At 52.1% G+C, this 22,998-nt stretch overlaps 1 protein-coding gene across 4 annotated transcripts in view; it reads right to left on the bottom strand.

The window, feature by feature from the left end:
- Positions 1–22,982, bottom strand: part of GUCD1 (guanylyl cyclase domain containing 1) — a 34,485-nt gene extending 11,503 nt beyond the window's left edge. Inside the window, exons 1-6 of one of the 4 annotated variants that reach the window (XM_034989250.1) lie at positions 22,801–22,982; positions 18,047–18,131; positions 17,055–17,220; positions 15,772–15,863; positions 13,653–13,894; positions 10,356–12,933 (exon numbers count right to left, since the gene is read on the bottom strand). In XM_034989250.1, coding sequence (XP_034845141.1) covers positions 12,839–12,933; positions 13,653–13,894; positions 15,772–15,863; positions 17,055–17,220; positions 18,047–18,131; positions 22,801–22,843 — 723 coding nt within the window. In that variant the 5' untranslated portion in view covers positions 22,844–22,982 and the 3' untranslated portion in view covers positions 10,356–12,838. Of the gene's footprint in view, positions 1–10,355; positions 12,934–13,652; positions 13,895–15,771; positions 15,864–17,054; positions 17,221–18,046; positions 18,132–19,025; positions 19,775–22,800 lie in introns of those variants that run through there. The other 3 variants (XM_034989251.1, XM_034989252.1, XM_034989253.1) reach the window with 3 other exon arrangements.
- Positions 22,983–22,998: the final 16 nt, after the last annotated feature.

Raw genomic sequence — 22,998 nt, 5'->3', positions numbered from 1 at the left:
TACTCACCTCTCTGCACCTTGGCTTCCTCATCTGTAAAGTGGGACCATATCCCCTCTTCTGCTTTATGTCACAGGACAGTGGTGAGGCACAGACTAGATGGGCCAGGGAGCCTATGTGGGCTCTGTTCCTTGCATCACACAGCAAAAGTCCCACCTGTGCTGAGAGGACCTGGGTGACTCAGTCGGTTGAGTGACTGACTCTTGGTTTCAGCTGAGGTCATGATCTCAGGGTCATGATCTCAAGGTCATGACATCCAGCCCTGAGTTGGGCTCCGCGCTCAGCAGAGAGGCTGCTTGAGATTCTCTCTCTCCCCCTCTCTCTCTGCCCTTCCCCCTGCTTGCTCTCTCTCTCTCTCTCTCAAATAAATACATATTTTCTAAAACAAGAGTCCCAACTGTGAAGTCTCAAACCTCCACAGTCGGCCACAGTGTTGGAGGTGGGAGTGGGGTCCCCTGGTTCTACCCTTACTGTGCCCGGTCAGAGAAGGCAGCTCATTCCTTCCCTGGCCCAACAGCTGAATTGCATGAACCAATCTCATGTCAGGGCCGGGGTGCTCCTGGACAGCCACCTGGGGAGAAAAACCTGGTTGGAACTGCCTGGCCATCCCTCTGTGTTAACCCCCTTAGCCTCTCTGAGCCACAGACTTTTCGCTTCATGTAAAAGCCCCCTTTGTACTTATTTTTCACAGAATCCAGCCCTGCAGATACAGTGAGCTTTTCTGTCTGGCCTTCAGTGTCCACAACTTTTGTGCCTGTGGTTTGTAAAAGGAGCGTGTAGTCAACCTAATACAGAAGCCAGCTTAGATAACAAGTTGGTGCATTTATGAAATGGGCACTAACACACCAGAAAGGATTTGATTCTCTATACCTCTCACTGCCTAAAATCAAAATGTTCAGGTCTGCCTTAGAGTAGATGGGCCCTGCACACATGGACTCATTTGAGGGTTTAACTCATGTTTAGATGCTCGGCAAACATTTGTTGACTGAACCTAGGGTGGAAGTTTTTGTTTCTGTGTGATCATTGCTGATGCCACGGAAGGGAAGTTGCAGTGGTTTAGTGTACAGGGCCTGTGGCCCGTGGGTGAAGCCTCTGATCCTCTGAGCCTCAGTTTTCTCACCTCTAAGATGAGAGGTGACTGGGTTTGAGGCTTTTGAGGGGCTCTCCAGCTCTGCAGACAGCACTCCTACCAGCCCATGGCTTTATTGCTAGAATCTGGGTTACCAGGGGAGAACGGTGCCAAGCCACAGTGTGCCTGACAGGAAAAAAGGCAAAGACATTCTCCAGGATAGATAACATGTTAGGCCACAAAACAAGTCGTGATAAATTTTTTTTTTTAAAGATTTTATTTATTTATTTATTTGAGAGAGAGAGAAAAACAGCATGAGAGGGGATAGGGTCAGAGGGAGAAGCAGGCTCTCCGATGAGCCGGGAGCCCGATGTGGGACTCGATCCCAGGACTCCGGGATCATGACCTGAGCCGAAGGCAGTCGCCTAACCAACTGAGCCACCCAGGCGCCCAGTCGTGATAAATTTTTAAAAGATTGAAATCATATGAAGTATCTTTTTCAATCAGAATGGAATAAAACTAGAAATAAGTAGCAGAAGGAAAATTCAAAAATATGTGAAAATTAAACCACACATTTTTGAACAACCGATGGATTAAAATCACAAAGGAAATTAGAAAATGTCTACAAATGAAAACAATAACAAAACATACCCAAACTTGTACGATGCAGTGAAAGCAGTGCAAGAGGGAAATGTATAGCTATAAACACTTACATTAAAAAAGAAGAAGGCAGGTGGGCGCCTGGGTGGCTCAGTCGTTAAGCATCTGCCTTCAGCTCAGGGCATGGTCCCGGGGTCCTGGGATCGAGTCCTGCATGAGGCTCCCTGCTCAGCGGGGAGTCTGCTTCTCCCTCTCCCACTCCCCCTGCTTGTGTTCCCTCTCTTGCTGTGTCTCTGTCTGTCAAATAAATAAAATCTTTAAAAAAAAAAAAAAGAAGCAGGCACCTGACTGGCTCAATTTGTAGAGCAGGTGACTCTTAATCTTGGGGTCATGAAATCAAGCTCCACACTGGGCTTAGAGTTTATTTAAAAAAATAAAATAAAAATTTTAAAAAGAAGGATTTCAAATCAACAACCGAATTTTACATCTTAAGGAACTAGAAAAAGAAGAACAAACTAAACCCAAGGTAACAGGAGCGAGGAAATAATAAAGATTAGAGCAGAGAGAAATAGAGAATAGAGAAACAATGGAGAAGAGCAATGAAAACAAAAGTTGTTTCTTCAAAAAGACCAACAAAATTGACAAACCTTTAGCTTGAGTGAGAAAAAAAGGGAAGACTCAAATTACCAAAATCAGAAATGAAGGTGGAGACATCACTACTGATTCTACAGAAATAAAAAGGATTATAAGAGTACTATGAACAATTTGTTAGAGGAGGTCACCAAGAGCATGTGATTGCCGGTTGACCCATGAGCTGGACCCAGGCAATCAGAGGCTCCTTCCCTCCCCCGCTGCTTCCCCCCATCCTTGGAATGTACGTTGTGCCCACTGTTGCTACACTAGGAGCTACTTCAAAGACACAGCTTGAGAGAGTAATATATTATTAAGACCATCTGGGCAGTATATGTGACTGAACCCCGTTAAGATTTCTATATGAGCTCTTAAGATTCTGGTGGACACGTGCAGAGATCTACTTGTCTTGTGGCCACTCGAGACGAGCCTCATATGTAAGTGGCCTTGCTTATTAAAACTGCCACCTACAATCTGGGAAGGTCTGCGTCTTTCTTCAGTCTCTCCTTGTCCTCCATGTATGGGGGCCAGTTTCAGATTTCACCTGGGGAGCTCCCACATTTGCAAACTAACACGATTGTCTGCGAACACATCGGACAACCTAGATGAAGTGGACAGATTCCTAGAAACATGAACTACCAAGACTGAGTCATGAAGAAATAGAAAATCCGAATAGACCCGTAACTAGTAATCAAAACCCATAATGAGTAATCAAAACCCCCCTAACAAAGGAAAGCACTGGACCTGGGGGCTCCACTGGTGAATTCTAGCAAACATTTAAAGAACTAACACCAGGGCACCCAGCTGGCTCAGTCAGAAGAGCATGCAACTTTTGATCTCAGGGTCATGAGTTCCAGCCCCACATTGGGTGTAGAGATTACTAAATAAATAATAAGCTGTTAAAAAATAAACAGAAAGAAAGAACTAAAACCAATCCTCGAATTCTTCCAAAAAATTGAAGAGGAGGGAGCACTTCTTAACTCACTGAGGCCAACATTACGTTAACATCAAAGCCAGACAAAGACACTGCAAGGAAACAAAACTACAGAGCAATATCCTTTATGAATATTGATGCAAAACTCCTCAGCAAAGTACAGTTGACCCTTGAACAATGCAAGGGTTAGGTAGGGGCACCGACTCCCTACACAGTCAAAAATCCATGTATGACTATCGACTCCCCAGACCTTAACTACTAATAGCTTACTCTTATCAGAAGCCTTACCAACAACATAAACAGTTGACGAATACATATTTCATATGTTATATGTATTATATACTATATTCTTACAATAAAGTAAGCTAGAGAAAAGAAAATATTAAGAAAATCCTCAGGAAAATACATATACAGTACTGTACTATATCCCACCCCCCAAAAAAATCCACATATAAGTGGACCTGTGTGGTTCAAACCTGTGTTGTTTGAGGGTCAACTGTACTAGTAAACTGAATCCAGCAGCATATTAAAAGGATTAATGGCTAAGTTAGTCTTAATTCTATTGTTTCCTTTAGGATAAGTTCTAAGAAACAGAATTCACTGTGTTAAAGAAACACAAACATCTTGTCAGGAACTGGGAAGAATCTGAGCTCTTACCCTGTTTGGAAGCTGACAACTTAGCTGACCTCAGTTTCATGGATGCTAGCAGAAGACACAGCATTCCTCAGAGACAAAGGAGCTTAGGACAGCAGTAGAAGCAGCCAGAGTACCAGCACCATCTTGCAGTTCCCTGAGCCCCAATTCCCCCAGGACAAGACAAAAGAGGGTCAAGAGACTCCTGCATGCGCAGTGGGTTGCATTAAAAAGAGAAAGGGAAAGAGGGAGAAGAGCGTAGAGAATTGAAATCTTTCATACTGGAAAGTAAAGCATGCCTGCCCTTTGCTCTAAAGGCAGACACTATCTCTGTCTACCAAGGTTGGAAGAACACCTGCACTTTGCTCCAGAGGGAGACAGCTCTATCTTCTAAGGCTGTTGGTTCTGCAAACATCTTTGGAAAGACAGTCCAGGACAAAGGCATTCATGGTTCTAGCTCATGCATCATGCAGAAATTTGAGAAAAGTGAGAGACCTGTAGCAATAACTTCCAACCAATATCCATTTCTCATTTCTGCATCATCTTGACTTCTGGCAATTTCCCCATGAGTGTACTACTCTATCAGACACTCTGATTAATTTGACTAACAGAGGCTGGACCAAATCAGTTCCATTTTTCTTGTAGGAGTTCATCAATTTTATCCACAGAACTTCAAGGAGCAGAACAAGCCCAACCTGCAAATGACCCTCCGTCCTACTTCCCAGGGTCCTCAACCCAATAGGATGGACAAACCCCATGAACCATCAAGGTCTACCTTAGAATGTCAAGTGGCTGTCTCAAATATTGACCTTTCCACTTGGCCTAGGCCATTAATCCAGGTATGGCAGGATATATTAGATATTGCCCAATCTCTACCTTGGCCTACCTTGGAGAAAGTCTAGGCAACTCTATTATCTATACCAACCTAGCCAGTGATCTAACACTGACCTGAAATGCCCTCCAGGGCCAAGGTGGAAACCCTGATTGCTTCAGCTAAAATCGGGGGCAAATGTTGTATCACCTTTTCTAATCAGATGACTACCATCATGGGGATATCTGCCCACAGAGTGCACATAAATAACGAGTCAGTTACTGGTTCAGGAAGCTCCCCTTAGTAACTAGGGCTAGCCTCATTTTAGCGGGGTCTCCACAATTGTCTGTGGGCAACCTGATCTATTGGTGGTATGTGCTTCAGCAATTGAATGGACCAAAGACCTAAGTGTAAGAGCTAACACTATACAATACCTAAGAAAACCCACAAAAAACAAAAAACAAAACACCACACAGAAATCTTGATGACATTGGATTTGGCAGTAATTCCATGGATTCTGGCCTATGACCAGCATGAAGATCCAAGACACTATTCTGGGGGAGGTTGGCAAGTTACTGCCTGGCCTCCATACAAGAACAGTCAGCAGGGCACACGTGGTGCGCCTAGAAAGTGTTCTTCACAAGTGTTGGGGTTTCCCAAGTAGGACCTATATAAGTCAGGGCACAGGTTGATTACATCTCCAGTGTGGCCTCCTGACCAGCTGGTAGGCCTTAGGTTTCCCAGTTAGTTTGAATAATTAAATCTAATCCTTGTTTTTGGAAGGACTGCCTGAAGGTAATCAGGCCAATCTATCCTGTTTGCGCATGCCACCGGCTGGGTGACATTTGCCTTCTTCCCAGAATGGCTGAATGAGTTCTATGAGGATAGGGGTTGGGAAGACATCTGGCGGTATTATGGTTGTTTTTCCTGGGAGATGCAGGAGCCAGGGACATCCCCTGTGTTGTGTTTCCAACAGGCTTCTGGTAAGGTTAATTAGGAATGGTGATCAAGCTGTGATCAAAACCATCTGGTTGGGAAGAAGGCAAACGCCTGCAATCAGTTATATTTAACATGCTTACAAAAGTCTGGGAGTGCCACACTGGGGCATTTTTCATAGTGAAGGCTCCAGAGGCAATTATGGAAGACAAAAATCATTAATGATTAGTGCTCCTCCCTACCTAGCTCCTAGAATCTAAGCTGTTTCCTATCTAGGTGTCAAAGTTGCTGTTCCTCCTCCAAAGTCAGTGTGAATTCCAGTAGCTGAGACCACCTTCCCAGTTACCCCTTTCTCAACGCCCTAGCCTTTGTTTGGAAGGGCCAGGGGCAAGAGGAACAAGGGCATTTTTATAAAATGCACTAGACCTGTTATTTTTCCAACTTCATCCTCCATGGGTCACCGTAGTGGGTCTTGGCAAACAATATACTTACCCTAGTGGCCATTGTTCTTATGACTTATGGCCAGGTCAGTCCAACAAGAGAATCCAAGCGGCTGAACTAAAATCAAGTTTGAAGCCCTCTAGGCCTCCTTTTAGCTGGGCTGTCACTTGATTTTTTTTTTTAAGTTATTTATTTATTTGAGAGAGAGAGAATGAGTGAGAGCACGTGAGCAGAGGGAGGAGCAAAGGGAGAGGGAGAGAGAGAGAATCTTAAGTAGTCTATGCCCAGCGGGGAGCCCCAAGTGGGGCTCAATTTCACAACCCTGAGATCGTGACCTGAGCCAAAATCAAGAGTTGAACACTTAATGGACTGAGCCACCCAGACACCCCTTGGCTGTCACTTTAGAACATGTGGCAACCACGCTGGCCTAGAGTTGCTCTTAGGAAAAAAAAAAAAGAAGCAACATGCCTAGGAATCATCAAGTCTGAATCCCCAAATCCAAACAGCTGTATGAGAAAGTGTGGGCCAAGAAGGAGTGAAGGAGGCCGACTTAGAAACCAAATTTTTAAGTTGATTCTTGAGGAGGCATTCCAGGGTGGGGCCCATTTCTCATTATCAGCTACCTTCATCAGCATTGCAAACCAAATTGGAGGTAGTAAGAGCCCAAATACTGGTCAGTACTTCTTTTACGACTTTCTATAGGAATTTGTCTCATGGGAATCTCTCTAAGAGAACCAAAGCTCTTTTCAGCAGCCTGAACCCACTGCAAAAAAACCTCTGGGACCCTTTACGATTGTCTCCTAGTGGAGTCAAGTTTGGCATGAGAGAATGCAGGAAGCACTGAGCTGGCAGAGGGCCAACTGTGACATTCCTTCTTGGCAAGCACTACATGCTCCAATCCCTCATTGCTCAAGCAAACCGGGGAAGGTTCCAATGATCCACCTGCTTTCCTCCCACAGCTGTTTTGAATTTCCTACCCTTCAGGTTCCACGTAGGTGTGCATCTCTGTAACTGTTGTTTGAAAGGGGTCACAGCCATCTGCCCAACCAGGACGAGACTTACTACTAGTTGTTACAATGGGGCAGACATGAAACTGACCACCAGATAGTGCAGGATGCCTCCTGCCCACAGGCTGCCCACAGGGAGTTAGCAACAACCAGTGCACCATCCAGGTAGAGTACCTCATTGTCCTGCAGATTCTCGAAGTCCCAGTTCCCAAGAAAGCCAGGGACGCTTGCATGTGCAATGGGTTGTGTTACAGGAGAGGAGCCCTGAGTTTAAAGAGCCCAAATCTTTTTTCTTTTTTTTAAAGATTTTATTTATTTATTTGACAGAGAGACACAGCGAGAGAGGGAACACAGCAGGGGGAGTGGGAGAGGGAGAAGCAGTCTTCCCGCGGAGCAGGGAGCCCGATGCAGGGCTCGATCCCAGGACCCTGGGATCGTGACCTGAGCCGAAGGCAGATACTTAACGACTGAGCCACCCAGGCGCCCCAAGAGCCCAAATCTTTTATAACGGGCAATGTATCTGCCTGTCTGTGGCCCTGAAGGGAGATACTTCATGTCTTCCAAGGCTACTTGCTATACAAACATTCTTGAGAAGTTGGTTCAGAATGAATAGCCAGTGTCTCTGCTCATGAGATGTGCAGAAATGCAGCCACTAGTGGGGGGCGGGGGGGCTTCATCCTCCCACTCATCCTCGTAAGAGAGAGTGTCTACTGAATTCTGCATAACATCATAGGTTCAAATGCAACCTTCCCCTGAATGGTGACCTCTGATTCTGAAAAGTACAAGAAAGCCACTAAAACAGGCATCATTAAAAATCTGCCACTGACCACTCATTCACATACTTTATCAAGCATCTACTAGGTGTCAAGGGCTGGGGGCTACAGTAGTGGAGACAGGTAGACAGGATGATGTGGCTGAGGGGTGTGGAAAAAGGTACTCCTTTAAAAGGGGTGACATTGAGCAGAGCTCTGAGGAAAGAAAGGACTTTGGTGGGTGAGAGATATAGAAAGGAGGCCAACTTGGCTGCCTAATGGGTCTGTTTTGAGCTGTGGACATTAATGTAATGTAACCGTTGTAAATCAAGGGGCCCCAAACAGCTTGGGGAGACTGGCTCACCAGATCCCTTGGTTCTGGGGGAAACCCAGGGGCTGGGGGCAGATCCTCAGGAAGCAGTATTCAGGATGCATGTCGGGGCAGGCAGCCAGGGCGAGACACAGAGGAGGGAGACGGGCAGGGGAGGGGCCTGGGGAGGATGGAGAAGTCACTGGAGAGGCCACCGCGCTGGGCCCATGGGAGTGTCAGCCTCCATTTCCTGGCACTGAGGCTTTCCCATGAACACTTAAGTCCATGCTGGTCCCATCACTTGGCCCCTGGGACCAGCAGCACAGCAGGATGATGTCTCAGTATCTTCCTGGTTTACTCAATTCTGTTCTGACTCTGGAGGGTGGGGGCAAGTCCGTGATGTGTGTTCTTGGATACTGTAGCTTGAGACAAGTCAGCAAGGAGAGCAGGATCTGTGCTCTTCCAGAGTACTGGGGCCACATGCCAGGCTTTCTACCTGGAGGCAGAACCCCAGGGTCCTGTGGCAGCCCATCTCCAGCTCCAGAACTCAGAGTTCACTTCCTGGCTCTTCTGGCATTGGCTCGCCCCTACAGGGCCACCAGGGTTACTTTGGACTATGGTCAGGGTTACTTTGGGCTGAAGGTTGGGAAAGTAGCACTGGTGGGTTGGGGTCTAGCTCTGTCTATAGCTCACTGAGTGATGACCTTGGGCCAGTTGCTCCCCTCTCTGGGCTGCACTCTCCCCCTTGGACTAGACCAATGGTTACCCAAGTGCTAGCATATTTCACAGAGTAACAGTGTTACTCAAGAACAGCTGTGGCTAAGGAATTTGGGGAAACCATAAATGAAGGGAGTCCCCTTGCTGCAGGATTATACAGAGCCTTTTCTGCACTTCTTAAATCCCCCGGAGGGGACTGTAGCGTGCAGTATTTGCCAAACTGACCTGACCAGGGCACCCCATTATACAGAACTTCTCACCATTGGTATTCTGAAGGGCACGCCTCAGGATGTGCTAGCTGGGACGTCTCCAGGGGTGTTCCTAGCTCTGTTCTAAGATTTAAAAAACGTAACCACCAGACATCCAGTGATCCTTGCCTCGTGGTATATCCTGTGTAAATCCCTGGTGTATGCTGGACTTAACTGATGCACTTCTAACTATCTAAATAGAGTATTGCAGAAATGATAGGATGTCACTTCTGAGATTAGCTTATTAAAAAGCTGTGGCTTCCATACTGGGTGCTGCTTTTCTCCCTCCCTCTCAATCTCTCCCTCCCTCCCTCCCTCTTTCTCCCTCCCTCCATGTCTTTACCACCTGCTCTATCATGAGGACACCCAGGCAGCCTATGGCCAGCAGCCCTGTCAGTGAGCTTGGAAGCAGACGCTCCAGTATGTCAAACCCTGAGGTGACTGCAGCCCTGGCCAACAGCTTGAGAGACCCCGGGCCATAGGCACCTGTTCGGCTGTACCCAGTTTTCCCTTCCGGCCTGGCCCCTTGGCTCCCAGCGGGGCCCCTCCCAGGAATCCTTAGCCTGTCCTCCGCTATCCTCACCCTGCATGCTCTGGGCAGCCAACTCTACCCAGTACTCGCTACCTCATCCATATTTGGTCCCCCATTTCAACACCTCCCTCATCTTCACTTTTCTCCCGCAGAGCAGCAGTCAGGACGAGAACAGAGGCCAGAGACTGAGACCCTACCCAAGAAGTCAGTTCTGGCTCTGTCAGCTCTCTGTGGGACCTGGGGCAGGCCTGAGGCTGCCAGGTAAGGTAGGATTTCCAAACACTTCCTTTTTCAGAAATAGAATTCTTATCAAATGTAACACTAGAAGAACCCAATAGCTAGCAAATAAGGGGAGCTGCTGATTGGGGGTGGAAGGTACAGGGAGGGCTGGAGTCCTGCCGGCAGGGCTCCCCACTCTATTGCCTCCCGTGGGCCCCACTGTCTCTCTCATTCGATTCCACATCCCCCCAGACCCTCCTCCTGCCCGAGGCTGTCTGCGCTTCATGCCCTCTTCAAGAACCGCCATCAAGCTCAGCTCTGAGGCCCTTCTATCTCCACCAGTGCCTACCTAAGCCCCACACAAGCATCAGGAGGGAGGCAGAACTGAAAAGCAGTAAACAGGATTCTAGTCCCAGCTAAAACCTGGCATGGCAGGTCAAGGACCTGGATTCGCACGTGCTCAAGCTGAGAATTTGGGAGGGAAACAAGAATTCACAAAAGCGGGACAGGGAATGCCATTGATTTTGCAGTGAGAATAATGTTTATTGAGAATGGCTCATTACAAACAAAATATATATATGTATATATATATACATATATATATATGTAGAAAATCTCTGCAATGCAAAAGATCCCTTTTGTCCCTGTGCGGCTGGAGTGAACAAAACCAAGTGTCCAGTGTGGCTTTGCTGGGCCCCCAGCATGTGGACAGGGGTCATGGGTGCCAAGTGCTATGGGCAGAAGTTCCTGAAGTCTGGGCTTTCTCCAGCCTTGTGTTCAGGACGTGTGCAAGAACGCCTTTACGTTTGCGTTCCACCCCCATGACCCTCCCGGGCAGATGGCACTGTCTCAGGCACGGGTAGCTTTCTTGTTATTCTTCCGGGTGGGTGACCTCCAACTTGCGGCTTGCCCAGGGACTGAGTGTTTCTACATGCCGTGTGATGGACTGAGGTGCTGTGACCGCTCTCTGTGGAGGCTGCTCCCCGTCATCCAAAGCTTCACTTCCTCATTGCTTTCCTTTTTCCTTGATGTGTCTATTCTCACCACAATTTGAGCCAGATCTTTCCTGACGGTGCCCAAACCCCACAGCTGCTGCATGTGGTATTCTTGGGCGTGAAACTGGAGCTCCCTGGGGATCTTGGGCCACCCAACATTAAGGCAAAAGAGAGAAGACCAGTCTGAAGACACTGCTAGTCCCTGAAACCAGGGTGGCTAACTGGCAGCTAACCAGCTAACAGCGCCTCCCTCTGGGCCGAAGGCTGCATCTGGTGTTGAGGAGCAATACGGCTGGATGGTCTGACAGCCCTCGTAAGCAGAGCCCACCTCTGCCCCTCAGAGCAGCCATGGTGGGGAGGTGTCAGCCGGCTGGTGGGAACAGATGCTGGGCATGGTTTGCAGTCCAGAGGGTAGCAGCTACCACCGCAACATGCCTTGGGCAACAGAAGACCAAGACACAGGGGTACAGGGGCAGTGTGGCTGCTGGGACAGCCCTGCTCCTTTGCCAGGGACAGCTCATGAGGGGTGGGTGTCCTTGGCCTCTTTGGGAATGATCCAGTTCCCTTAGCTTTTAGGTGCAGACCTGGGTTCAAGACCCAACCCCACCACTGTCCTGGACAAACTCCCCCGAGACTGATGGCCAGTTTTTATCCGTAAGGTGAGGGGCCCTGGCTCTCAGCCCGCCAGCCCTGAGTCCCTTTCTCTTTGGAAGAGAACTTGGGCTGGCTTATCTGCTCTGTGAAGAGAGGTGTCAGTGGTTCCAAAGTACCTGCAATCTCACTATTATTGTCTTACTTGAGGGTGACTCTCACTCCCCACAAGTGAAAAACTTAAATCGCAAAAAAACCCCAACAAAAACAAAAAACCAAACAACCCCCTACACCCACCAAGAAAGAAAAAAACAGAAAGAAGGAAACAGCTCTAGTCCATGTTACGTGCAGTGCTGTGTGACCCTGGGCAGGTGCCACCCTTCTGTCAGGACAGGAGAGACCCAACATTCTGTGCAAAAGGTCCTGGCATGAGGATTGGGGGGGGGGGGGGGAGGCCACAGGCGGTCTCCCACCATTGCCTCAGGAGTGCAGGCCCCAGCACCCCAGCCCCCAGGCCTATGAGGCCTGGGGCTCCCCACACCCAGAGAATGGGCCCCACTGTCGGGGCTTAGGCTACTGTTAGGAAGGCTCACGGGCTGGGGGGACCTTTGGGACCCAGGCGGCTGCACCTGGCCCTCCAGGTCAGGCATTCTTGGAGTACACTCAGCACTGCTAGCTAGCAAGAGCCAGGGCCCTGTCTACTCCCGAGGGCCCTCCAAACTACAGTGCTATAGTACCTGCAGGCTGCGGGGGGAGGACTCAGCGTCCTTTCAGCCTGAGGCCCAGCCCTCCCCAGGGCCCGGAAGCCTTGCAACCAGCCACAGGAACTTGGGTCCCCTGGGAGGTGGGAGGGAGCGGCGGCATCCACCAAAGGGCACAGGGAGGTCTATAGCACTTCTGGGGGGGAGGGGGGAGGGCAGTTCCTAGCAAGGCCTGGAGTCGTCTACAGCCCTGGGGGCCGGGGTTGGCTACATGGTCTCCAAACACACGGACACCATCCTGACGAGTGGCATCTCCAGGGCTCAACCCCCAGGTCTGTGGGGAGATGAGCTCAGGCTTCTCCCCTGCCCTGGGTCTGGTTCACAGGCAACAAGGGCACCCAGAGGGCTGGAAGTCCTCTGGGCACGGTTCAAGTCAGGCTTGGGGTCCTAGGGGAGGCTCTACTCAGATGCTCTGGGGACGCCTCCAGCAACCAGCAGGTGCGTAGGCTAAGTGGCATGACGACACGCATGACACTGGCAGACAAAGCACGCATGCCTCAGGCTCTAAGAAATCCCTGGGGCTTTGTCACACGGGTCAAGGCTGCAGTTCCGCATCCAAGCCCCAGCAGCTCGGGGCCTGGGCCAAGGCCTCCTGAGTTGGCCCGGCTCGGGTGGGGCAGGGTGTGAGGGCCTGGGCACACCAGGCTCCCGCTGTCAGCTGTCCAAGTAGACAAAGAGGATGTCCTCATCTGTGCCATAACTTGTTCTGGCTTCCTCGAAGTTACTGATGCTGGTGCTGCACATTCCTGCTGGGGGCAGGAAGGGCAGAGTGGGGTCAGAGAGCGGGGGACATACCTGCCTCGCTGACGCTCAGGGGAGCTGGGAGAGCTCTGGCCATGTCCCACCTGCCTGGCCACCCTCTGCCACTTGTCTTCCACCCACAGGAAGCCTTCCTTGCCTACTTTAGCCTTCATGAACTCATTCTCTGATCCTCCCCCCAGTTTAGCAGATGGAGGTGAGGCCCAGAGGGGAAGAAACATGCTTGAGGACACATGGGGTAAGTCTGCTAGAGTCGGGGCAGTCCCTTCCAGTCCCCAGGGCGGTGGGGAGCCCTTGCTGCATCTGGAGCAGGAGCTGGGACTGGGCAGACTTTCCTTTCTGATGAGTGTGCTTGCTGGCTGTCCTGGGAAGGCTGTAGTAAGGGAGCTGCAGGGGGAGGAAACTGCAGAGTAAGAATGAGGTGGGGCCCTGGGCAGTGGGGTAGGGCTGGTGGTGTGGGAGGGACAGATGGCCTAACCTGGTGTCGCAATGACTGGGGTGTGGAGGCCGGTATGGCCTCAGGTGTATGGCTAGTCTGTGTGTGGCCAGAGGAGTGGCACAGATGACAGGAGCCCAGGAGGAGCCGAGGCTTTGGGGGAAAGGCAGCGAGGGAAGTCTTGGCCACCGGGTCGAATGAGAAGGAGTCACGGGGCCTGGACGGTGAATGCAGCCTGCCCCACCCGCTGTCCCCAGCCAGCCCAGCACTCACGGTCGGCGTAGGCTGGGTTGTTGTAGAAGATGCAGCCAGTGGCCCGGTTGTAGCCACGTAGCACGATGAAGTGGCCCTGGTAGTCGGGGGTGCGGCAGAAGCAGCGGTGGCCACTGGGGGCGAAGCAGCAGTACTTGACGGGACTGGAACAGAGGTCGCAGTGCAGTACCCCAGAGTTCACCAGCACAATGGCCACGTGGCCCTGGGCCAGGTGCTCCTGGATGTCCTGCACGCTCACTGTGCTGTGGGCGGGAGGAGGGTCAGCTGGTGCCACTGGGCCCCATTCCCCATCTCTCAAGTGGACCCCTGCCTGGATCACAAAGCTTGGGGCCGCGGCTCATCTGCCCTCCCTCCTGAGCTCCTTGCAGGTGGGAACATCCTGCTTTGTCACTGTGGCCTGGGCTCAGCCCAGGATTAAGCATGGGACCAGTGCCAGGGGGCAGGAGGGCTCTGAGTGTGCCCAAGGACAAGCTGGCCCTGTCAGGTCTTTCAGGGGTGGCAGGAAGTCGGCTCCAGAGGGGCCCCTGTCACAGGCCACTGAAGCAGCACATGGGACCCCCACCTCCCGGCCTGGCTGGTGAATTTTTCTTTTTTTTTTTTTTTGCTGAGCACCTTCCTTGGTCATTTACTCTAAATCACATGCGGTTTACGCTGGAAACTGTCAGTCCAATTTAATCCCCCAAATCTGAGCCAAGTGTGGCTTTGTCAGTTTCAAAACCACATGCTTCTCTGAAAAGACTAGTTTTCTTTCTTTTTTTTCTCGAAGGCTCCCAAGGCAGAAGGGGTTGTCTGGGAAGGGGCGGGTCAGCAGCGCTTCCAGGGGATCCCTAGTTCCGCAGAGCCAGCTGTTCCCTGAGGCAGACTCTTAGGCACGGCCCCATTCAATGCCCCCTCAGAAGGCAGCAAACTAAGATTTCTTCAAACTAAGAATCCAGAACGGGCGAGCGGCTGTGAGGTAGTGGGCCCCTAAGTGAGGGGCCTCCTTCCTCCACAGTCTCATCAGGAGCGACGGCATTAGCACTCCGTGGCCTGGCCCAACTCCAGCCCACGGCCAAGTCATGTGGCAATCTGGTTTGGTTGCCTCAGCCCAGGAAAACATGCCATTTTTCCACTTGGTCTTTGAAATGAAGTAGCTGGCTGAGTTCCCAATGGTACGTAACAGCGCGGGATTTCAACTACAGGGAAAAAGCGGGGGCTAGGCTGGAAGGAAAAGCACCATGCTCCACGGAATAACAGGGTGCGGAGTGCCAGGTTTGGATCACAGCATGGCCGAGCTGCCAGCGGTGACTGTGGGCCCCTCACACTATTTTCCCACGGGACAGCACCAGCTCCCACTCAGCAAGACAGCACGTGGCACGTGCCACTAAACGAACATTGGGTGCCTTTCCTCCCAACATGTGCTTGTGCGGTGGATGGATGCGTGGAGACTTTTCCCGTTTTCGTAACTACCTGTCGTGTGGTAACACATGATGTTAACAGTGAAAACAAAAGTCATTCAAGAACAGGGAGACCTGAGCAGAGTGATCTAGGGTAGCCCAGTGGGGATCTAAGCTAATGCACTTCAGCCTGGAGAAGGAAGTCTAATATTAGCATCGGGGCAAGTTACTCCCAGGGATCTGCCCGAATCCTGCCCTCATGTATCGATGAGAATGGGGGAGACCCACATAAGGTCACAGAAGCCTGTGGGGAGATCTGAGGGCCAGGTCTACATGCGGGGGGCTGTCCCCTGTCACCCTCCATCACTTTGCCAGCATGTTCCTTAGGCTGTCACCACTTCATTAAGGGTTCCTGTGTTCTGTCTCAAACTACCATTCTGTGAGCAGCCTGAGGGCTGGCTGGAGTCTGTCTTGCTCACCTGTCCCTCCAGGGCCTGCTTGCGATCCATCCTAGGCCACAGTTTTGTGTACAGCAGGTCACGTAGTCCCACTTGTCCCCATTTTATGGATAGAAACAGTAAGGCTCAGGAGGGTAAGTCCATGCCGTTACCCACCTGGGTAGGACACCCCAGTTCTGCCTGACTGCCAAAGTTCCTAGCCTTTCCTGTACGCCATCCTGAGGCCTCCCTGACAGCAAGTATGTGGGTGAGCAGGCACACAAGCAAGAGTGAGGGGAGGCTCACCATTTCTCCACGAGCACCTTGCAGGCCTTGGCTTGTGCAAACAGCTGGTTCACCCGGGTCTCCTCTGTGTCAAAGTGCTTCCTGTAGAAGGACTGAAGACAGTAGGGCAGGTTGGAGGGGCTGCCTGTCCTGGCTGCCCTCGCCCCTTCTGGATGAAGTACAGGGCACATGATGGAGTTAAAGATGGTCAAAGAGGGGAGGAGCCCAGTCTGCTAGGGGAGATGGCACATGTAGCATGCCTGGGCAGAATGCTGTGTGTGTCTTCAACAGCAGGGTGGCTGGCCAGAGTGCATGGGACTACACAGAGGCATGAGGAGGATGCTCAGGAGATGGGTAGGCAGCTGAGCTCGGGTCAGCTCCCCCAGCAAGGGTAGTCATCCCTGGGCTTGTGTACCCTGTGGGCATGAGCAGGAATCTGTGGTAAATGAGCAAAGGGGATGGCTGAGCCCACCCAGATGCTCCTCCACTGTTTGGCTTAGCAAGGTGAGGTCCAGGGAACATACTTCATTTGGTGTAGGGGACTGAAGGGGGCTAGAGCCCCTGTGGGGGAAGCAGGAGAGACCCTGTTCTTGGGCTCTTTTCTCTGCCTTGCAGCTACAGTGATCAAGCCAGATCCATTAGCCTTCCTCCCCTGGCCTGGAAGGGTCAAAGGAAAGTTAGGTTGACTGGCCCTGGCCACCATGTGACAACCCTCTTGCCAACGAGGCCAGCAGAGACTCTACTCTGCCAAGTTCTGGAGCCTGGGCCAACATGTGCCTCTGTAGCAGGCAAGACTGGCTCTAACTACGTGGGTCGGTGGCTGGTGGGGGGGGGGGGGGGGCAGTTCACTAGTATAATGGTGAGGCTATCTTTTTCTTTTTCAAAAAGAAAAAAAAATAGGAAAGACGGTATTTCAGTTTTTCTTCCGGAATACCAATTATCCAGCTTGGAGCCATCTGTCCCTGTGACAAGGAAGAAAATGGGCAAGTGGTGGCAGGGTAAGGTCAGAGTGACATGCTCTGAGGCCCTGGGCCCTGAGCGACAGGAGGAAAGGATGCAGGAAGGCAGCCTGAGATGCTCCTCTGCACATCATCAAGTGCTCTTGAAGGCAGGCAACAGGAGTCTCACTGCTCAGAGGCTTTGAGCAGGCTGGACCCCAAGGTCACCTAGTCTGGCTAGATCGAAAGTCCTACCCATAGAGTCTGGTCTCTGCACACCTGTGTGTCCACTCGGGTGTCCAGGCCTTGACCATACCCCCTTTCAATTACTGGACCTAGGTGAAGGCCTGGTGGCTGGCTGCCCACCTGGTTCTTATAGCCCTTGTCGACACCCAGGGTCTGAGTGCAGAAGCGGTGCCTCACGCCAAAGTGGCGCATCAGGTAGGCCAGGTCAATGGTCCAGATGCTCCTGGTTAGCCGCAGCTCCTGCAGGGCACTCTCAAACTCACCGTCGTCCAGCGGGCCCAGGTACCTGTGTGCAGATGGGCTGCTGAGGTTGGCTTGCTTACGTGGGGAAGCTGGCTGGGGCCACCCTCCTCCCAGGGGCCCACCAGCCACTATCAGGGCTCCCACTCCCTAAAGGTTCCAGCCTTTGTCATGAAATCCTGTATCTTGCCTACTTCTTGAGCATGACCTGAGGCTGCCTGGGGTACCATGTTGGCCCCAGAGTCAAGGATTCTGCTTCTTGAATCTCCTGAAGGTTATGTAACTTCGGGTAAGTTGCCAACCTCTCAGGCCTCACCAGCTTCATCTCTAGGATGAGATGCTTGGACCACATTAGTGGTTTTCTAAGTTTTAGGCACAGAACCCTTTTGTTGAACACGATCTTGCCTGGAATTCCAGGATATAAAACAGGTAAGGGACAGGTTGCTCTGGGGTTCCTGGCAGCTACCTGAAAAGTCTCCTACAAGGAGATGACTATGGCGCTCTATGCTCTGACAGTCAAGGTTCCTGTGATATTCCCATAGCCTTAGTTCAACAGTTGGCTCCCTAATGACACAGTCTTGCAGGAGCCTCAAGTTGGAAGGTCCCGTGTCCCAGTGATGGGGTCACTCTGTGGACCAGGCCCAGGTACCTGGAACTTCCCTGGTTATCCCCAGAGCCGCTACCTAGAAGGCCTCGTCCACCCTTTGCTTGCTTTTGCAGATGGGACCAAGCCTGGATGGAAGCTGGGCCTCCTGTAAGCCCCACCCAAGAAAAGCCATATGGATGATGAATCCCACCCAGGTCTCTCCCTGTTTCTCCTTCCAGCCAGAGCAGATGGTGTGGATGGGGAGGGCCTGGGCCTGCCCACTCACCGCAGCACCATCTTGGAGCAGGCCAGGCCACAGTCCCAGTGGTAGAGCTGCTGGATGATGGGCACAGGCAGCTGCACAAAGTCTCCTGCGTGGAAACACAGGGAGGTCACAGACCCTTAGCATTATGCCTGTCACTGCCACCCCCACTGAGGCCACCATCATTGGCTCCTGCCCAGAGTAGGGGCTGTTCAGGGGCCAGCAAACAGCCTTTTGGGTGCCCCAACCCATTCTCCTTACAATAGCAGTAATCTCCCCCAAACACCAGTCAGAGTAGGTCAGCCCTACACAAAATCCTCCAATGGGGTTGGTTCCTATATCTCTTAGGACAATGCCTTCATGGCTGCTGCCCCAGCACCCTCTGCCCTCTCACCTCCCCTCGTCCTCACTGGGTCGACCTCTAGGCAGAACCTTCACCTGCTGTGATCCCTTATGCCCTAGGGCCTTTGCACACCTCTTCCCCCTGTCTGAACTCTCCTGGCCTCCCAGGTGCCTGACCTAACTCCTGCCTTTGGATGTCACTTCTCCATCATGCCTAGCCCCCAGCTACATGCACTCCCAGCCTTACAGGCCTCTCTTTTTGGTGGGACCTCCAAGGAGGCTAGCACACAGGGCAGACACATGGGAGATGCTCAGCAGATATTCATGCCTGAATTCATGAGGCCCCTGGAGGTTTGCCCAGCTCCAAAGCCCCCAGGGCCACCAAAGTATGAGGTCCACGGTTAGACGGAAGGGAGACTGTCACGTAATCTGTGTATGTGCAATGCTACCCTAGGTAACCTCTCAGTCTGTTCTTGTCAAACGGTGTGGAGGAGTAGAAAGGGCCCGACTTCGGCATTTTAGCCCCAGCTCTGTCACAGCCTGGCTGTGGGGCTGAGCAACTGACTTCCTCTTGCTGGACTGAGTCTGGCTATCTCTAAAGTGGGGGACTTTGGTCTGATTCAGTCATTCAATCAACAAATATTTCCCAAGAGCCTAGTACCTGGCATGTGAACCGGAGATGTGGTGGTAAGTGACACAAACAGATTCCTGTCCTGGAAGGGTAAGAGAAAAACAGAGGGCTAGGCTGGGGAAATGGTGGGGGTGTGCCTTAGAGAGTGAGAGTCAGGGAACACAAGACAGAGGGGAACAGCATGCTAAGGGGGGGCCAGCTGGAATGTGGCCTACTGGAACCTCCTACTCTGGGATCCCATGAATCTGGACAAAGTTCAGAGTCTGAAGAAATGGGAGGGACTTCCCTTCAGTGATCATCACCCACTGCTCATTCATGACACTCCTTCAGCATGTGAAAACCCAGCCCACGTTGTTTCCTCATCTCGGGGGGTCTCTGGGGTCTCTCTTGAACCCACAACTTGCCTGTGCAGAGCGCCCCAGAAGCCGACTTGCCATGCCAGCCCCGGCTCCCACTGCAGGGAGCAACCAGAAGTCCTGTCTGTCCTGGCCTTTCAACCTGCTGGCCTTGTCTGGGCAGTGTCTTGCCTGGAGCGAGTCCCAAGCTCCTACTCTCCTATGTCTAAACCCTCCCCAGCCTTCAAGGCCTGGCTCAGATGCTACCACTTCTGGTGCCTTTTCTGATCCTAGGCTGGCCACACCCTTTCCCTCATCTGCACTCTGCTAGGCCAGAGTTCATGCTTTGATTCACAGGAGAGGACCCTTGCATTGAGCTTGTCTGTGTCCTGCTGAGCTGTTGTACATTCTCAGGACGCAGGGACCCGTGACTGCTCCTTCACTGCTTTGTACTGGCCTTCCCCCCTCCATTCCCCACCTCCAAGGGCATGGAAACAGGGCCTATGGATGGCAGGATGGCATGGGTGAGTATAGGCCACCTGCTGACTGAGTCACTTGAGGAGAGGCACTTGGCCTCTCTGTGCCTGCTTCTTCCTCTACGAAATGGACTGCCACAGATGCCAGCCTGCAGAGTGCTATGACCACCCAGGGCAAGAGCGTGTTGCAGGTGCTGACATGAACCCTGCGCTCCATCTAGAGGACCCTGGCGCCCTGAGCCCAACTGGGCTGAGGCTTTGTTCCCTCCCTCCCCTGACCCCAGATGCCTCTAAAAGGAACCCAGGCCATCATTTGAGGCCTTCCCACATTTGCCTCTTCCCACTGTCTTGGATTCAGTTCTGAGGGCTCCGTCCAGCCTGACTTCTGCTTAGCCTCTGTCCTAAATTCCACCCCCAGCTCCTCTCCCATCTGTACATAGTAGCCAGAGGGATCCCAGTCCCAGTCTCCCATTGCTCTTAGAATAAAGTTGTCACTCCACACCATGGCCTGCAGGGCCCTGCCAGCCCCAGGCCCCACCACCCTCACCTTGGCCCTTACACCTCACTCAGTTCCAGTTACTGTGGGAAACCCATCAGGCTTCATTGTACAGCTGCATGTACAGCTGCCTCTGTCTGGAACTTTCTTCCCCTGCAGATCTCAAGGCTGCCCCTTTTTGTCATTCAGGTCCCAGTCCAAATGTACCTCCTCTGAGAGGCTTTTTTCTGACTACACCTTTGCGGGGAGAGGGTCCCCCCTTCCCAGCCTCCTGTTTGTTTCCTTCACAAAGTACTTGGCAAAATTAATGAGAAAAATAAAAAATAAAATAGAGCTACTCTGTCTCCCCACAAGACTGTAAGCTTCCTGAAGACAGAGAATTTGCTAATCTTGTTCACTGTTATTCCCAATGCCTAGTATCTGATGCTTAGCAGTAATTCAACAAACATTTGTTAGAAGAAATGAACCTATTTTTTTTTTTAAGAAATAAAATTATTAAGCATTCAGTGTGTGCTATGGTTTGGGGACACTAAAGATGACTAAGTCCCAAGTCCTGTCCTCCAGATTCATAGTCTAAAATAATTGCCCCCAATGGGCTGAGTGGAGAGAGAGCTCTATGCAAGGTGCTATTCTCTCATGATGGAATGCCTCCCTTTTCAAGAATCCTTCACCGTGGCCATAAACTGTCTTTCTGTTTCTCTCTACACCGGCTGTTTACTCCCCAGTTTTTGCTCTTGCATATCCCTTAGTCTGGAATGTTGTCTCCCATGTCTGAACAGCCAAATGCTCTGGTCTCTTTCCCTCTCTGAGCCCTTCAATATGAGTATTTGAGGGGATTGTGTCTGCCTTCCCCACTGGACAGACTGAGAATATCTCAGTGGCAGGCCTGGACAGGGCTGCATGTGCCTCGCCCCAGCCCTTGAACCAGAGCAGGCACTCAGACATGCTTGATGAATGAAGGTGTTTTTCCAAAAAGGCCTTATCCCTTGAGATGCCCAGGCCTACTTGTCACAACAATGCCCAACCCCTCCCCCAATTCCCCCCACCCCGGCTTCCAGACTACAGCCCCTCTGTTCACGGCTCCCTCCTTACTCTGCAGCCTGGGCTCTGGCACCAGCTAGCTGGGTCATCTTAATGGCCCGGCTTTGCCTCTGTCTGTGCCTTTCCCTATTTCCAGCTGTAAATGTGGCATAGGACAGCAGCTCCCTAGGGTCTTTGTGAACTCCACTGCCCCTCCTCTTCTTGCCCTGATCCTAGAACCCCTTGATCCCCAGGCCCTGCAAGGCTAAATACTCCCACGTGGACATCCCCAGTCTTGGCATGGGCAGGTCAGCTTACAGGGATCCAGAGATACTCCTGTGGGGGGCTGATAAGGAGAGGGAGGGCCTTCCAAGCCCAGAACTACTGCCAGATGTTGATGCCTGGAGCCAAGGGACTGTCCCACCTAAAAGTAGGGTCTGCCTGTAAGGCCCTGGCCTGGCTTCAGTTGGCAACTGTTGTCCAAGAAGGCAAGCCCTGGATACTTAACTCCTTTCAACTCTATCTGCTCATGTGCAAAAGTGCACGTAACAATGGTAACCTACTTTACAAAAGGGTCCTTATGAGGATTAATGAGGCATTGCATGTAAACAACTTAACACAGTGTCCGCTCATGGAAAGCTCCCTATGAATGTGAGCCATTACTTCACTGGGACTCAGGAAAGGCAAATGTCTGGTCCAAGATCACAGAGTTAGATAACTGGAAGAGTAGGGATGCAAATGCCAGGATAGCATCAGATCCTATGCCCTGCTGCATTCACAAAAGAGACCACCCCTGGGTGTCACACCAAGGTCCCTGATGTCTTAGCGTAGGGTCCCACATGCTCTTGACCTCTCCCATGAGTTGGCACCTTAGAGTTTACTAGCACTTTCTCTTTCTCATCAACCTGGAGAGCAGGAATCATTCCTTTCCCCCTCCCCCCCTCAGAGAAGCAAACTGAGGACCCTTAGTTTCTGCCCCAAAGGAACTCAGGCCACCTGGGGGCAGAAGGAACCTGAGGGTCAAGAACTACAGCAAGACAAACCGCTAAGTCTGGGAGGCCAGGGTAAGGGGCACATCCATTGCTCTATGCTCTCAGCCAGGTCCCTGCCCTTCTAGGCCTCAGTTCCCCCATAGTTCCCCGGAGGGGACGCGGGATCTCCTAAGGTGCTCCAGCAGGACTTTTCGCTTCTGGGGAAGGTGCCGCCCTTGCACCGCAACCAGGACCCTCCCACCATGACCGCTTTCACAGAGCTGACTGGGGTACCAGCCCTAGGAGTATCAGAAATCCCAAGGGACCCGGGCTGGGGGTTGAGCGGGCAAGGCGGGAGTGTACACCTGGCCAGGTATCGCTCAAAGCTCTACAGCCCGGACCGTGGCGGCGGTGGACCCAAGGTCGCGCGGCTGGACCCTGCCCGCGCTAGGGCGGGGTCCCCCTCGTTCCCCCCGGCGAAGCCCGGGCCCTCGGGGAGACACTGACCGGGCTCGAGCGGCGGCCCCGCTGCCTCCGCCTCCGTCCTCATGACCCGGGCCGCGCGGGGCGCCCATGGCCCCGGCCCGGCGCCGGCTGCAGCTTCGGCTTCGACTGGGGCGGGAGCGGGGCTGGTGCGTGTCAGGTTCCTCCGCCGCCGCCACCGCCGCCGCCGCCGCCGCCGCCGCCACCGCCACCTCCACCGCG

This window comes from Mirounga leonina, unplaced genomic scaffold (genome assembly GCF_011800145.1).
Source record: "Mirounga leonina isolate KUSES-001 unplaced genomic scaffold, KU_Mleo_1.0 Mir_481, whole genome shotgun sequence".
In the NCBI taxonomy this organism is placed as follows: domain Eukaryota; kingdom Metazoa; phylum Chordata; class Mammalia; order Carnivora; family Phocidae; genus Mirounga; species Mirounga leonina.
Note: the sequence above shows the minus strand (reverse complement) of the source record. Positions and strands in the feature narration are given on the sequence as shown.